The 15,423-nt window shown below is 39.7% G+C and overlaps 1 protein-coding gene across 2 annotated transcripts in view; it reads right to left on the bottom strand.

Annotated features, from left to right (window-relative positions):
- sorl1 (sortilin-related receptor, L(DLR class) A repeats containing) overlaps positions 1-15,423 on the bottom strand; it is a 118,410-nt gene that overhangs the window by 58,558 nt on the left and 44,429 nt on the right. For both annotated transcript variants that reach the window (XM_078426831.1, XM_078426832.1), the window contains exons 7-18: positions 14,735-14,836; positions 13,962-14,131; positions 11,373-11,565; positions 10,684-10,786; positions 9,842-9,915; positions 7,419-7,507; positions 6,703-6,881; positions 5,794-5,980; positions 4,797-4,925; positions 4,385-4,470; positions 1,723-1,895; positions 782-913 (exon numbers count right to left, since the gene is read on the bottom strand). In XM_078426831.1, the coding sequence (XP_078282957.1) occupies positions 782-913; positions 1,723-1,895; positions 4,385-4,470; positions 4,797-4,925; positions 5,794-5,980; positions 6,703-6,881; positions 7,419-7,507; positions 9,842-9,915; positions 10,684-10,786; positions 11,373-11,565; positions 13,962-14,131; positions 14,735-14,836 (1,617 nt within the window). The remainder of the gene's footprint in view (positions 1-781; positions 914-1,722; positions 1,896-4,384; positions 4,471-4,796; positions 4,926-5,793; positions 5,981-6,702; positions 6,882-7,418; positions 7,508-9,841; positions 9,916-10,683; positions 10,787-11,372; positions 11,566-13,961; positions 14,132-14,734; positions 14,837-15,423) is intronic.

Genomic DNA, 15,423 nt, shown 5'->3' with positions numbered 1-15,423 from the left:
CCTTCCACCACAAGCCTCTGTGCAGAGATCCCTAACCTTAATACAGTTCTCACTAAAGTTAATTTTAGTAGGGTTATTTAATGTTACATTCAAATAGCTAATGCCTGATGTCAAAGGCAGTCACGTTCTTCGCTCTGGGTTTCAGATCTATTGTTTAAGTTTTGGTCAAGGTTCTAGCGAGCTTTGAACTGGAGTGATCCTTTCGAAACCCAAACTGAGCACCGTTGACAGGTTATTGCTGGATAAATGCGGGTGTCTCATTTATTTATTTAAGTTCGTGGAATTCTAATACACCATCTTCAGGAGAAGGAGAAGAAATACTTGAGAAATTCCTCATTCCTGTAGCTGAATACACACAGCTTATATGCTGTGGCTATAATAGCTAAACGTTACACCTTTTATCCTGAATCTGTAAACTGTGGATGGCTTGATTGTAATCATGTATAGACTTTTTGCTGACTGGATAGCATGCAACAAAAAGCTTTTCACTGTGCAAATAACTTCTCAGATTCATATTATACGACATCCAATTTCACTCTAGCATTGGTAAGTTACTCCTAAAAGAGGAGTCTGACAAAGAAGCAGCCGACTAGTCCTAATACTTCAGTTCTAATCATTACAATTATTCTCCCAACAAATCACTCTCTGCCCTCCCCACCCACTTTCTTCCTTCCCCATTCATGCTTGGTCACCAACTATGAAGTAAATTGGGTCTAAACATTTCATGCATTCTAAGTTTTAAAAATATTTCATACTTGTGCAATATATGCACTAGACTTGCCTCAAGTTTCTTTGCTCCAGCATCTATCCAGTACAGAAGCCGGCTAATGGAGTCAAAGGCTAGAGCTTCCACAGCCTGCAAGCCATCATTGATTATTATATTCTGGCCAGTGTTCCCATTTAAGCACAAACGCTGAGGAAAAAGAATACCAATGACTAAATTACAACAGTAATCTTAAAGCGCAATCACAAACTAGCAATGTAGCAATGCCTCAGTATTACATATTACGAGACCTCTCTAAGAAAGATTTTACCATCCACTTCTGCCAAGGTATGTAAAATTTAATAAATTAATTTTTATAAATAAATGCACCAAATTCAAGTCAATTTAAATGACGACATTATATCAATGTCGTTAAGATATTCTGGTCTGAAATGTAGGATCTCTTTAGGAAAATTCCTACAAATTTCAGTAGACTCCCTAAATGAAAGTGTACCATTTACTTTCATGTTTCCATTGTTGAAAATGTGCCACCTGGGACCAAGTCAGGGCCTGTGAGTATTAAGCAGGGAGCAATGAAATAGGTTATGGGGGATTTATTGGGGCAAGGGTCAGGCTGGTGATTATTTTGGGGAGGGGGTGATGTGGTGGAAGTGCTGTCTGTGATTAATTAAGTAGCCAAACCAAGGGGTAGAGGAGATTGGGTGAAAGAAATTGGACAGTGGACCACAGAAGCAAGACAGATGAATGCAAATGCCAAGAAGGTTAAAAGGCATATGCAGGGCTTGGAAGCATCCATTCCAGCATTGTATCATGAACATTCACCTATCCGAGAAGTTCCCAATGGTGTTTGCTGATCAGAAAACAAAAAGGTTTAAATCTTTTTAAGATTTAACAGATCTTAAGATCAATAAGGTGTCAAATAGTACCACTTCCTGTTGATTTAAAACATTTGTGCGCAATACACGCCCCTACTTCACTTTTGCGCAGATTGCACTCACCTGAATAATATGCTGTGAAATATCTGCCCAATATACACAATTGTTTTCATAATCAAAATCCAAAGCAACAGTGCCTCGCAGGTTCTGCAGTGGTAATGCCTCATCTGTACCCGTGGCAAGATCGTAACGATGAATTGAGCTCCTCAACGCATAAAGTATGAATTCATTCACCTCTGCAAAGGAATTTACTTATTCAAACACTGGCAAACATCAGCATGAAACTATGTTAAATGTTTCCCAAGAGACAGCAACTTTACAATGTCCTCATCCCCCACCTTTGTAGCGCTAGAGACCCGGGTTTGATCCTGACCACGGGTGCTACCTGTGCTGAGTTTATACATTCTCCCTGTAATCGCCTGTGATTTATCCGGGTGTTCCTGTTTTCGCCCACATTCCGTAGATGTGCAGGTTTGTAGATTAATTGGCTTCTGTAAATTGTTCCTGGTGTGTAGGATAGAACTAGTATTTGGAGTGTCACTGGTTGGCGCCGACTTGGTGGGCCGAAGAGCCTATTTGCATGCTCTATCTGTAATCTAAACTCAATCTGCTCTTCACACAACCTCTGGCATTTCAGAAAAAACATTCCAAGTCTGTACACCTCGCCGTGCAGCTAATACTCGGTAAACCTGGCATTATTCTGGTAAACTACATCTGCACCCTTCTCAAAGCTTCCTGGATTGGAGTGACCAGAACTGCACATAATACTCCAAACTCAGCCTACCCATAGTCCTAACCAAAGCTGCATCATGACTTCCTGACTCTCATACTGAATAACCCAACTAAACATAGCACAAAAAGTAAGGACATTTGTGTTTGGTAGATTATTTCTTGGTTGTAACAATGCTTCTTGGCAATAAATCTTATACCGTTGGAAAGCCTGTTTATTTCCCTTTTAAATGGTGCCACATTTGTAAGGAACATGCATTTGTGGGTTGAGCAGCAGAGCTGAGTATATGGGTTGCGCCCATGAAAAATTTGCTAAATCTTCTCTGCCAATGCCAAACAGCTTATTCTGCTGTTGCTATTGACTCTTGTTTTGAGCTGCTGGTACCACCAGGTGCTGACAATCAGGTGCCTGATTGGCACCTGATTGGCAGCATCTGTGAGCATGGGCCCTGCTACAGTGGTCAGTAGGTGTCTGCTCCAAGAATCGGCATGCCACGTTTGACTGATCTGGATAGGGCCCGTGCGATAGGGCAACTTCAAGCTGGTGTTCCGCAAAACCAAGTTGCGGCATTATTTGGAGTGAGCCCTAGTACCATCTCCAAAGTGAAGGCCAAGTTCCATATAACGGGGGATGTCAGAGACAGGCCGCGAAGTGGGCGTCCCAAGAAGACGACACCCGAAGAAGACCGTTTCCTCACCCTGTCAGCACTTAGGAACCGTAGGCTGTCTTCTACAGATTTGCAGTCAAGGTTTGCAGGACGATATGGCCGACGGCTCTCTGCCCAGACAATTCGGAACAGACTGCACGCAGCAGATCTCCGGTCTCATAGGGCTGCCAGGAGGCCTGCCATGACTGCCCTTCACCGTCAGGCCCGTTTGCGCTGGTGTCGGCAACATGTGCACTGGAACCTGAACATGTGGAGGAACGTTATGTTCAGCGATGAGTCCAGATTCTGCCTACGGCAGTTGGATCATACGGTCAAAGTGTGGAGAAGACGTGGAGAACGCTATGCTGATTGCTGCACCAATAGAGTAACATCTTTTGGTGGAGGCAGTGTGATGGTGTGGGGCGGCATCTCCTTCACTGGAAAAACAAGACTTGTCATCATTGGAGGCAATCTCAATGCAGAGAGATATCGAGATGAGATTCTGCAACCAGTGGCAATCCCATATCTCCACAGTCTGGGACCGAACTCTTTCCTCCAAGATGACAATGCTCGCCCCCACAGAGCAGGGTTTCTCAGAGACTACCTCCAGAATTTGGGAGTGGAGAGGATGGAATGGCCTGCCAGCAGTCCTGACCTCAACCCCATTGAACACTTGTGGGATCAGCTTGGGCGTGCTGTTCGTGCCAGAGTGACCAACACAACCACGTTGGCAGACTTGCGACAAATGCTGGTTGAAGAATGGGATGCCATCCCACAACAGTGTGTGACCAGGCTGATGACCAGCATGAGGAGGAGGTGCCAGGCTGTTGTGGCTGTGTATGGTTCTTCCACACGCTACTGAGGCTCCTGTTTATTAAATGAATAAATTGTTAAATTGCCAATATGTCTTGTTTCTTCAGACTTCAATCATCCAATCCACCAAACAACACCGAACAAGAGTCAATGGCAGAATAAGCTGTTTGGCATTGGCAGAGAAGATTTGGCAGATTTTTCATGGGCGCAACCCACATACTCAGCTCTGCTGCTCATCCCACAAATGCATGTTCCTTACAAATGTGGCACCATTTAAAAGGGAAATAAACAGGCTTTCCAACGGTATAAGATTTATTGCCAAGAAGCATTGTTACAACAAAGAAATAATCTACCAAACACAAATTTCCTTACTTTTTGTGCTATGTTCATGTCCCACCCCCTCCCCTGACATCAGTCTGAAGAAGGGTCTTGACCCGAAACGTCACCCATTCCTTCTCTCCCGAGATGCTGCCTAACCTGCTGAGTTACTCCAGCATTTTGTGTCTACCAAGCCTTGATAAAAAGTTACAATTTACCGTTCACAGGACAGGGCAGCATTTCCCCTTCTAAACGAGCCTCTACATCGCCACCACTACATGTATCACCTGAGACTTTACGGTAACTGGGGAATCAAGAAAGAAACAGCTTTACACACATTGTATCTGAATCGGTTATATGGCATTTCCAATCAATCATTCTTAAAACACAAACCAATTATTGATCTATCAAGTTTTAACCCTGGAAAATTACTTAAATAGTAATTCGTTATTAATTACTTAAAATAGTAATTCTTAATAGTAATCAAAATAGACATTTGAAAGCAATCAATTAGGCCACAAACACCTGGGATATTTTGAGATTGTGAATTTACACAATACAAGTGCAAGATAATTCAATGAAAAGTTGATGGTTGATTCAATACCAGTGTTTGGCTTTGCAAATGCTTACCCTTTTGTTCGTTTGTATGTGGTGCCTGCAGGGCAAGGTATAGGTGGAGCAGACATATTGCCAAAGAACTCTGGATCAGGGATACAAATCTCGGAAGCTAAATTTTCACTCAGCTTGAAGCCAAAGTCACTAAGAGGATCAGATAAAAAATGACATAAAGACAGCAATATTTAAAAGCATTTCCAACAAATAATATTTTTGATTAATATTAATCTATTAAAAAGGTTATACAGGACGCTTTTCTTTTGAGGCCAGGGTATTGAGTACAACAGAAAAGAAAGTTACGGTAGACAGAATACAACACGAATACTGCAAACAGCTGTGATTGCATGACAGAAAAGATATGAATGTATAGGGGTGGATACAGATGTGATTTATGAAAATGGTGCCAGGTCTGGAAATTTGTAGGCATGTGGAAAGATTGAACAGGATGACATTGTGTTCTTTGGAACAGAGTGGAACACAAGGGGAAACAATGTACTATATAAAAGTGTGAGGGATTACAAATTAAGAGAGAATGATCCATTTCTATTAGCAGACAGGTTAAAAAAAAGTGTATAGATTTAAAGTAGTTGCTAGGGTTATAAGATGAACAAGGAAAAACATTTTCACCCATGAAGGTGGTAGAAATATGGGTCTTGCTATCAGAATGACAATAGAAACAGAGAGCGTCATCACATTTAATAAGCAATTGGTTGTGTACTTAATAGCTTTGATTTTTGACCGGAAAAAAACTGCAGATGCTGGTTAAAATCGAAGGTAGACACAAAATGCTGGAGTAACTCAGCGGGTCAGGCAGCATCTCGGGAGAGAAGGAATGGGTGACGTTTCGGGTTGAGACCCTTCTTCAGACTGAGGGGGCGGGACCTTTCTTTAGCATTTCAACTACGAAACACCCACATTCCTACGAAAAATATACTTGTAGCGGTATTTTTAAAAATCTCATTACCAGCGTTCCTTGTTATTTTTTTAAAGGATAGTTTGGAGCCTTAATTACCATTCATAGTCATCCCTTGTACAGGAACAGTTGCTGACTGTAATCGGCCTGTCAAAGTCTTCCCCATTAAAGCAGGTTGCATGTGGGGCTCTACGCTTGAAGACGGTTTTTCGACCAAGCAAACACTCATTCCCACGTTCATCAGAGGGGGACCACAATTTATAATCTGTCTCAGAACAAGGTACACCTGGAGTAAAACAAATACGAACATCCAGAGTTTAACAACGAAAAATGCACTTCGATTTGGGGGAAGAGAACATTTGGCATTTAAGCATTAACCATAAAAATATTCAGTCTAATATGCTTGCAATTAAATACATTCATTTTTTTAGCAATGAAATGGGCCAACTCATTACAAGATGAATAAAAAGATCAGCCATCTGTAAATGACCATTAACAAATAATTCTAAAACATAACCAACTTACAAAGGCTCCAATTATAATTCAAGAATACTTAAAAAATGATTCAAATGTGAAGTTTTAAGATGTGTACCCGTGACAAATGAATGAAAAGGCTCATAACTCCTGCAGGGTAGGCAAATATCAACCATTATCCTTAATTATTATCCTTAAACCTGCTCGGTAAACTCACCAATCTTCATTTTTCAACTCTAAATATGTGGAAATCGATCTAAGATAGGAAATGGTAAGGATCTGGTACTTCCGTGATGCAGTCTGACACTCAAGCATAGGAAAAACATTTGAGGTATTCCAACAGTTGTAAATGAATCTCAGCATTTAGAAGTAAATGAGCAAGGACAATTAAAAGCAAGGGGTTTTTTTCTGTTCAAAAAAATCTATTTGTGTTACTTGCACATTTAGTGGTACAGAATCACAGTATTTTCTGGTTAAAGTTAGGGGGAACAACGATCGAGTTTCATTACGAACTGGGTCACATCATTGACCTACCCAATGCTGAAGCTGTGTCGATCTGAATTATTAGCCAACTGTGTGACTTAATAGCAATCGATCCAAAGAGTGTAAAGATGGTACTTTTTTCTCCTGGCTCAGTGATTAGTCCAAATATAATAATATTTTCTTCTGAGAAAGTGATGACCTTCCATGTCTCTCCCTCATTGGTACTGTACCTTTTTATCAAAAAGGAATTTATGAATATGTAATATTGCAGCAGTTTTACTCCAAGCAGCTGATAACATCTCTTGCTTGCATCAAATTTACACAACATTGAAATTCATATATAATAAAAAGCATTAAAGCAAAATACAATGGATAATGGAAATATGAAAATAAAAGAAAAATGCTTCAAGTATTCAACATGTTGAAAGTATCTACAGAGAAACAAATTCCAGACCAGCAATATACTCCATTTCACCATCTTCTAATGTTACCCGACTTGTTTCAAAAATGAGAAAAGTTACAATTGTACTTGGCCCTTACTTGTACTTTGCAATTGCAACAGCACTTTCAAAAATTCAGCAACAACTGAAGGATGAGCTAACGTCGTGACTGAGTGCGATTGCAAAAGAACAAGGATTAAAAGAAATTGACAGGGGAGATAGTGAAATCAGCCGAAAATATTTTTAGTTATTGTTATCAGATGTTTTAATCAGGAACATATCATTGTTAAAATTTGGAAAGTACAGTTAAATCTCTAGTTTACTCACTTCACGTGATTAGTCGGTGATAACCAAAGAACTGCCATCAGGATGCCTCCATGATCAGCCCAAGAATAGAAGTAGGAACCTTTGAGGGCCTAAACAAGAGGCACAGGAGTGTTCAGAATGTATAAGAAAATAACTGCAGATGCTGGTACAAATCGATTTATTCACAAAATGCTGGAGTAACTCAGCAGGTCAGGCAGCATCTCGGGAGAGAAGGAATGGGTGACGTTTCGGGTCGAGACCCTTCTTCAGACTGTTCAGAATGTAATTAGTTCCACTGTTACACCTTTTCATTATTGTGCCTGACCTGCTGTTCCTCCAGCACTTTGCACCCGAAACATGCTGGAGAAATCAACCCACATCTCTGCCACTTCTCCACTATCTGCATCAAAGGAGTCAAACAAACTTTTCACTCCTCTGAGAATATACAGAACATCAATAAACCTAATTGCTTTACATGTTTTATTTGAGTTTCTACATCTTTGTAATAATGAAAAAGTAAATTTATATTGATATGTTAGTGAATAAATACTAGAGCCTGAGTTGTCAAAGGATGTCAAATCTCTTATATGAGTCAACAATTTTAAAAAACGGTATGAAGAGACACCAAGATATACACTTGTACGGGTGCCAGCGGTTATGGGGAGAAGGCAGGAGAATGGGGTTAGGAGGGTGAGATATATCAGCCAAGATTGAATGGTGTAGTCGACTTGGGCCGAATGGCCTAATTCTACTCATATTCCTTATGAGATATCGGCCAATATCATTTGCCTGGTTTTGCCGATACCCTTTTCCCTCACCTATATTTACCAGCCTTCTCCCCTATTTTTCAGTTTGAAGAATGGTGCCGTCCTGAAACGTCATCTGTCCGTTGCCCTCCACAGATGCTGCCTGACCCGCTGCGTTCCTCCAGCACTTTGTTTTTTTGCTCATTATCTACCATTGTCCACATTACCAGCACGGTAGCGAGCTTACACAAAACAAGTTTCCCCAAACATCAATGACATAATGACTGTATCATCTTCTGTGTTTGTGGTTAAGGACTCCAATAAAACCTATTTGAGCAGTACACAGTTCACCAGATAAGATTTTTCAGAACAAGAGTCTAGCAGACCTGCAATCTGGACCAAATTCTATTCATAAATACTATCCGGATCTTTTGCTGACTGGAATTTTGCAATTAATAAAGTACAATGTAATCTTGATACGACACCAGATAATGTGGCAGACAGCTAATGGTTAGAATTTGTAATAGAATTACTTTTCTTGACATGACAGTAAGCAATATTATATGTGCAACCAATAATCCTTCAACATTCAGCAAATCCCAATTTCATTTAGGTGAGAATATTCTGCAGCTGGTGTTTATTAATATTGAATTGGAGGCCTAATGGCTAAATGAAATACCTTTTGCAATCTCCTTTAAACCTCTGGCACCCCATCCTTTATGACACTGTTAATAGTTCACCATTATCGGCATGGGTCTGGATCTGTGATTTGAACAACTAATTTCCACCTGTCTGTCATTATGTCACATCTTGAACTGTACATTTTAAGGTCTAATTTGCCCTTTCCCAGCACAACATATTGCAATCAGAATTTAAAGCTATTTTCTGCAAAAATTACATGATATTTGATCTCCTATGGCATCCTCTAGATTTCCTCCGTTTATTGCTTACATCCTACATTTCATTATAGTCTCTTTCACAGACCTCCACTTTTTGATCCTAACTCCTTATTTATTCACAAAATGCTGGAGTAACTCAGCAGGTCAGGCAGCATCTCAGGAGAGAAGGAATGGGTGACGTTTCGGGTCGAGACCCTTCTTCGATTTGTTCATCATTCATAATTTTAAAATATTGACAAAGTTGACAGTACTTTATTATACTTTCCTTTTCAAATAACATATCCCCAGGCAGCACGGTGGCACAGCGGTAGATTGCTGCCTTTCAGCAATGGAGACCTGGGTTCAATCCTGACTATGGGTATTATCTGTACAGAGTTTGTACTTTCTCCCCGTGACTGATATATACTGAACTTTGTTGTTGTTGTTTATTATGGGTTTAAAGGAGTACTACATTGTGTTGTGCTGCTGCAAGTAAGAATTTCATTGTTCCGCTTTGGGACATATGACAATATGAAAACTCTTTACTCTTGACTTGAAAGCGTGGGTTTTCTCCGGGTTCATCCCACATTCCAAAGATGAGCAGGTTTGTAGGTTCATTGGCTTCTGCAAATTGTCCCTAGAGTGTAAGAGTGTAGTGCATGGGGGATCGCTGGTCGGCGCGGACTCAGTGGGCCAAAGGGCCTGCTTCCACGCTGTATCTCTATATTAAACTTTAAAAATATCAGTTACCTTTTCCAATAATTTATGAAAAAATAACTAGTTAAAAGGAGAGAAAACAAGTTGTATGAAAGAACATTACCTCACGCCACCGAGCCCCAGCACTACTTGACACATATACATTTAGTTTGTTTGCCAAATTCTTGCCAATGGAACCTAAAGGAGGGAAAATAAGAGAAATACACATGAAATGATTGTTGTGCAAATTTAGCATGAATGGTAAAAGTACTAAGAAGATTTATGCTCTAATTCCTTAACTTGTTATATGAATTGTCATTACATAACACTACACATTTGTATTTATGTACTTTTAACATGGAGAAAGAAAGCCTAATGACACGGGAACAAGAACATTTTGTCTTCAAGAGGAAACTAAAAACTTTGAAGCAGTTGTTAGAGAGAGTGTATCGGTCACCTGGGGAATGGTCAGCTGGGTGAATTTGAGATTCAACTGCAGTGCCTGAGCATACACAACTGCTGTTCCTGCCACAATGACAACACATGCAGGGAATCCATTTGTTGAAAGTGTGTGACAAAATAAAAACCATGTAGAATACATGCGGCTCAGCCAAACAATCCATAGACAAGAACAGAAACTTGCTCTTCTGTCCAAATGACGTTATATTAAATTAGAAAGGAACTACAGATCCTGGTTTAAATTGAAGAATCAGACTGAAGAAGGGTCTCGACCCGAAACGTCACCCATTCCTTCTCTCCAGAAATGCTGCCTGTCCCGCTGAGTTACTCAAGCATTTTGTGTCTACCATCGACTTTACATTAATATTGGTACAGCTTAGAGTGAATATATACCACTTCTAGTTACGATAATGGACGTGGTGGATTCATCATTCTGCCAACGAAAATCAGTGCTTGGTAGTTATTTTGCTTACTTTTCTACAAGAATTGGGGAAGAAGAAGCATCACCTGTAGCTATGATAAGGCCTGGTGCTGACTTTTTGGAGAGGATCTGTAGTCTGCGACGCTCACTGTATTGCTGTATCAGATGCAGTGAGCAACTTTGTTCAATCTGCAAAAACAAAAAGAACAGTACCTTCCAGTAACATCGACTTTAGGTTAAAAAGCCTCTCCAACAGCAATGTTACATTTGCTACCATCCAATCTAATGGGATTATTCTGGAATAGAAGGTATTTTGAAATGGTGCTTCACCATCTCTTCAACCTCCTCCCATCAGACCTAGAGGTCCATTCTACTGTTCCCAAAATCATTGGCTTTCAGTCCTGTTCACTTTTCAGTTCCAATTTTTCCAGCAGTTTTTCCTTAACACCGATTACAAAGATGCTTGTTGTCATTAGACACTTTTATCCCAACCATTTATTTTATTTTTCTACGCAAGCCAAATGCAAGATAATTGTTTTCTAATTTGTAATTTATGTACTCCCCATTATAACTTGGCCTATCTGTCTCTAAGACAGTTATGTTTACTTAGCTACTCAATTCCAATTTATACTGTGCTGATTACAATGTTTTCATATTTCTTATTCATATATTCTCAGACTGAAATCTTTGTCATTTGATGTTTTGTAAAACTATTCTATTCTTTCAGCCTTGCTGGCAGGATAGATCTATTTGTTCTGCTTATTACCATCCATACCTTACAGTCTATTTGATCACCATCACTGTCAAAAGCTGGAGCCTCCAATAATTCCCAGGTTCCACCCTTATCAAATGTGATCACTGATCTCATGTTCTCATCAGTGAAAGACCCATTCAGCTGGGTCGCGATGTAGACTCCACGCAGTCCTTCTACATGATGTAAATTTGCAAATGGTTCATTTGCAAAGTATCTGTCAATTAAAAAAAAGTACGTCAGTTCATTGAAGGCAAATGGAATGCAATCACCGAGCTATCATCATTCATCTCAAATAAATCTTTCTACTAAGAAAACCATAGAAACATAGAAAATAGGTGCAGGAGTAGGCCATTCGGCCCTTCGAGCCTGCACCGCCATTCAATATGATCATGGCTGATCATCCAACTCAGTATCCGGTTCCTGCCTTCTCTCCATACCCCCTGATCCCTTTAGCCACAAGGGCCACATCTAACTCCCTCTTAAATATAGCCAATGAACTGGCCTCAACTACCTTCTGTGGCAGAGAATTCCACAGATTCACCACTCTCTGTGTGAAAAAAAACTTTCTCATCTCGGTCCTAAAAGACTTCCCCCCTTATCCTTAAACTGTGACCCCTTGTTCTGGACTTCCCCAACATCGGGAACAATCTTCCCGCATCCAGCCTGTCCAACCCCTTAAGAATTTTGTAAGTTTCTATCAGATCCCCCCTCAATCTTCTAAATTCCAGCGAGTACAAGCCGAGTCTATCCAGTCTTTCTTCATATGAAAGTCCTGCCATCCCAGGAAGCAGAACAGAGCTTTTTTTTTTTAAGTTTACATATGAGAACATCCCAATAAAGCAAAACAATTTCAAATCATCAATCTCAGGGACATCAACCCACCTCCAAAAATAACAAATTAATGATTTGTTCTCACTATTTTTCAGGGAGGCCAGAATATTGACATCCAGATATTAGAGAACCCCAGCCCATGAGAAAATGTTGATGATACAGTACTGCTTGCAGTATAAATACTCAGGTAGAGTTTTGTCCGAAGTCAAAATATTGGGGGTGGGCAAGAGTTATCATTTCTGTGGTCATACTGAAAACATTTTTATTACAATGTGATTAGGACATGGTTAAAGTCAAATAATTAATTTCCTTCAAGGCAAATGGATTTGTCCTTAATGCAAGAAACAAAAAACATATTTCAAGATTGAAAATTTATCATGCAACTTTTTTTTATAGCAAGGTGAAACACAGTATTCACTTTTAAGACCAAATTAAATGCTACCAGAGAAAGGAAAACAAATCCCAGATCATGAACAGATAGAAATCTTCAACATCACATAGACTTGGTGACTGTAAACATCTCTGCCTGACTGCAGCCTGCCTATCACTAAATCTTCACGAGACAGTCAAATCTTCATCTAACTTTTCCAGTGCCTTGTTTCACATTCTCACTCATTACCAATATCCAATTTTTCCTCTAAATCCTGCTCACCCATTACCTTTGCTGACCCCACAGGCTTCCAGTCCGACACTGCCACCAATTTAAAATCAGGTTTGAATTCTTTCCAATTCTTGACACTCTCAAACTGCTTCAGATAACCAAGTTAAATAGAATGACAATGAGCAGTATAAATATAAAATTATATTTTATATATGCTACGACACAAGATCAAGAACACATTTATCTTAAACTACTTGGACAAGATTGGTAAGGAAAGGAAATGCTGTTAAATAACTCGCTCTCGTGGAGCCCTTCCTGTGTTGCTTGTTCTAGTACACAAATAAATTTCCAGAAATGTTGTCCATTTTTTGACAAGAGGTGCAGTAGATGAACCATCTCAAAGTGAACTGGCATAACAGTGGTCCATTTGATTGAACTCAGAGACATCAGCAATTCTGAATCTACAGTTACAAAGTGCCCATATGATCAGTTGGTGCCTCTATTAAAACAGATCTATCAACGCTATTAAATGTCTTGTCCAATCTTTTCCAAACTAAACACCAGCTTGTCAAATGAAAATAATGTTTAAATATGGATCAAGATCAAAAGGTTTTTTTTTAAGTCTACATATGAGCTATTTGGGCAACTTCCAATATTGGTAGGAAATTACAGATATCACTTAATGTTTTTAAAAGTTCAAATTAGAAAGGGGAGCAAAGAATTGCAGAATTCAGACACAACTAGAAGCAGTAACATGTTAATCTTATCACAGATTTAGTTGCCACTTTTATCTTGTAGTCTGGGTTTCTGAGCCAAGTAATAATGGCACCTTGTGTGGTAGCACAGTTAACAGTCACATGCCCTGGAAAAGAATTGTGACCACAACAATGGCATGTAATCTCCTTTCAAGCAAGCAATGGCAACGGAAGGAGACTTCCTTTGTGGAGAACTCTCCTGTAGCTGGCCTATGGAATGGGTGACCAGTAAGGTCTAAAGTCTGGGAATTAAAACGTCATATTTTTAACAAAGATAAAAGGGCATCATTTCAGCAATAAAACAGCTTTATTTTAATTTAATCCAAGCTCATTTAGAGCACCTGGATATAAGTGACAAGAAGATATTTTCACTGAGAACCTTTAAGTAATTTATGTTAGGAATCACAATGGTCATTTACCTACCTCACCAGGGTTGAACTGCCTGGACCTCCTGGACTGTAATACAGTATATTTTCCAGAGAAAGAGAAAACTTCAGCCCCTCTGCTTCAGAGATGTAGAGATTGGTCACATTGTTGCTTAGACTGACACAAACAAACACCTGGTCTTCTGATGCATCAGCCACATAGTACTCCTGAAGAATGCATGAAGAAAACAATTTAGTATAGTCACACATCACAATTTAAATCACATTCAATTCTTGTACTGAAAAGTGCATTCTCATAATCATTACTCAAAAAGGAAACAAAGACTGGCCCTAATACACAATAGCAGTTACTCTGCTGGGTCAGATCGGTAGAATGCCTGGCTCATTTTCATCAAGACATCACCAATCCCTTGCATCTACCAAACCCCAGCTGAAAGTATTAAAGTGGAAATAATAAAGAAAGCGAGAAAAGTGAAACCAGTAAAAAATATGCCCACTGAATATGCATGCCACCACCTTACAAGCACAATCTGGCTTAGTTGGACAGCATTTAATGCACCTCTAAATATTATCATTAGCATTCTGCTGAACACTGCAGTGAATAAAAAGTTGCTTAGATTCACAGAACACTGCTGTAATAATATCACATTCATAACCTTTTTTTCCCGCAGATCAGCATCTAATCATATTTTTAGCAAAGCCTTGAGTTTTTAGGCAACTGAATTTCCTTAATCTAATAAACTTTGAGAAAGGATTCAATGCCAGAATTAAAAGTTGGGCTTTTAGTGTTCTTCCGATTCATGTACTCACCACTACTCGATGTTTTGTGACAAAATTAGCTTGTTTCATTGGTTTCCGATCATAAGAAACCCACAACTGCACCACATATGGGTCACTGCTCCCGAGAAGATGCTATCGGAAACAAAAACAAAATGTGTACAAACCACAGCAAGGAGAAAAACTTTTTTTTTTCCTTTTTAAAGAGAAGACTACAACTGGAAAGGTGTGCTGCTGGTACTGGAGTCATGACTACAGCATGTGAGGACGCCTCAGGGAATCACACATATTCGCACACTATTCCTTGCTTGGATATGCATTAAACAGAATCTTTGAGAATATACCTCTTGTTAGGGGCCGTTATTTCTACTTCCCCTCCTTTTCCTTTCCACCCAGCTGCGTGTCAACTCCCTGTCATGTTACACGCCAAGAGGAATTCTTGCTAAAGCACTGTGCTCTAATTGACAGCAACTACATGCTTTGTTTTGACACAAAAAGCTGGAGTAACTCAGCGGGACAGGCATCATCTCTGGAGAGAAGGAATGGGTGATGTTTCGTGTCAAGGCCCTTCTTCAGGTCTTGACCCGAAACGTCACTCATTCCTTCTCTCCAGAGATGCTACCTGTCCCGCTGAGTTACTCCAGCTTTTTGTGTCCATCTTTGGTTTAAACCAGCATCTGCAGTTCCTTCTTACACATGCTTTGTATAGTTGCTCCACGTGA

Source organism: Rhinoraja longicauda, chromosome 32, assembly GCF_053455715.1.
Source record: "Rhinoraja longicauda isolate Sanriku21f chromosome 32, sRhiLon1.1, whole genome shotgun sequence".
Classification (NCBI taxonomy): Eukaryota; Metazoa; Chordata; class Chondrichthyes; order Rajiformes; family Arhynchobatidae; genus Rhinoraja; species Rhinoraja longicauda.
This window is presented reverse-complemented; position numbering and strand designations above follow the sequence as displayed.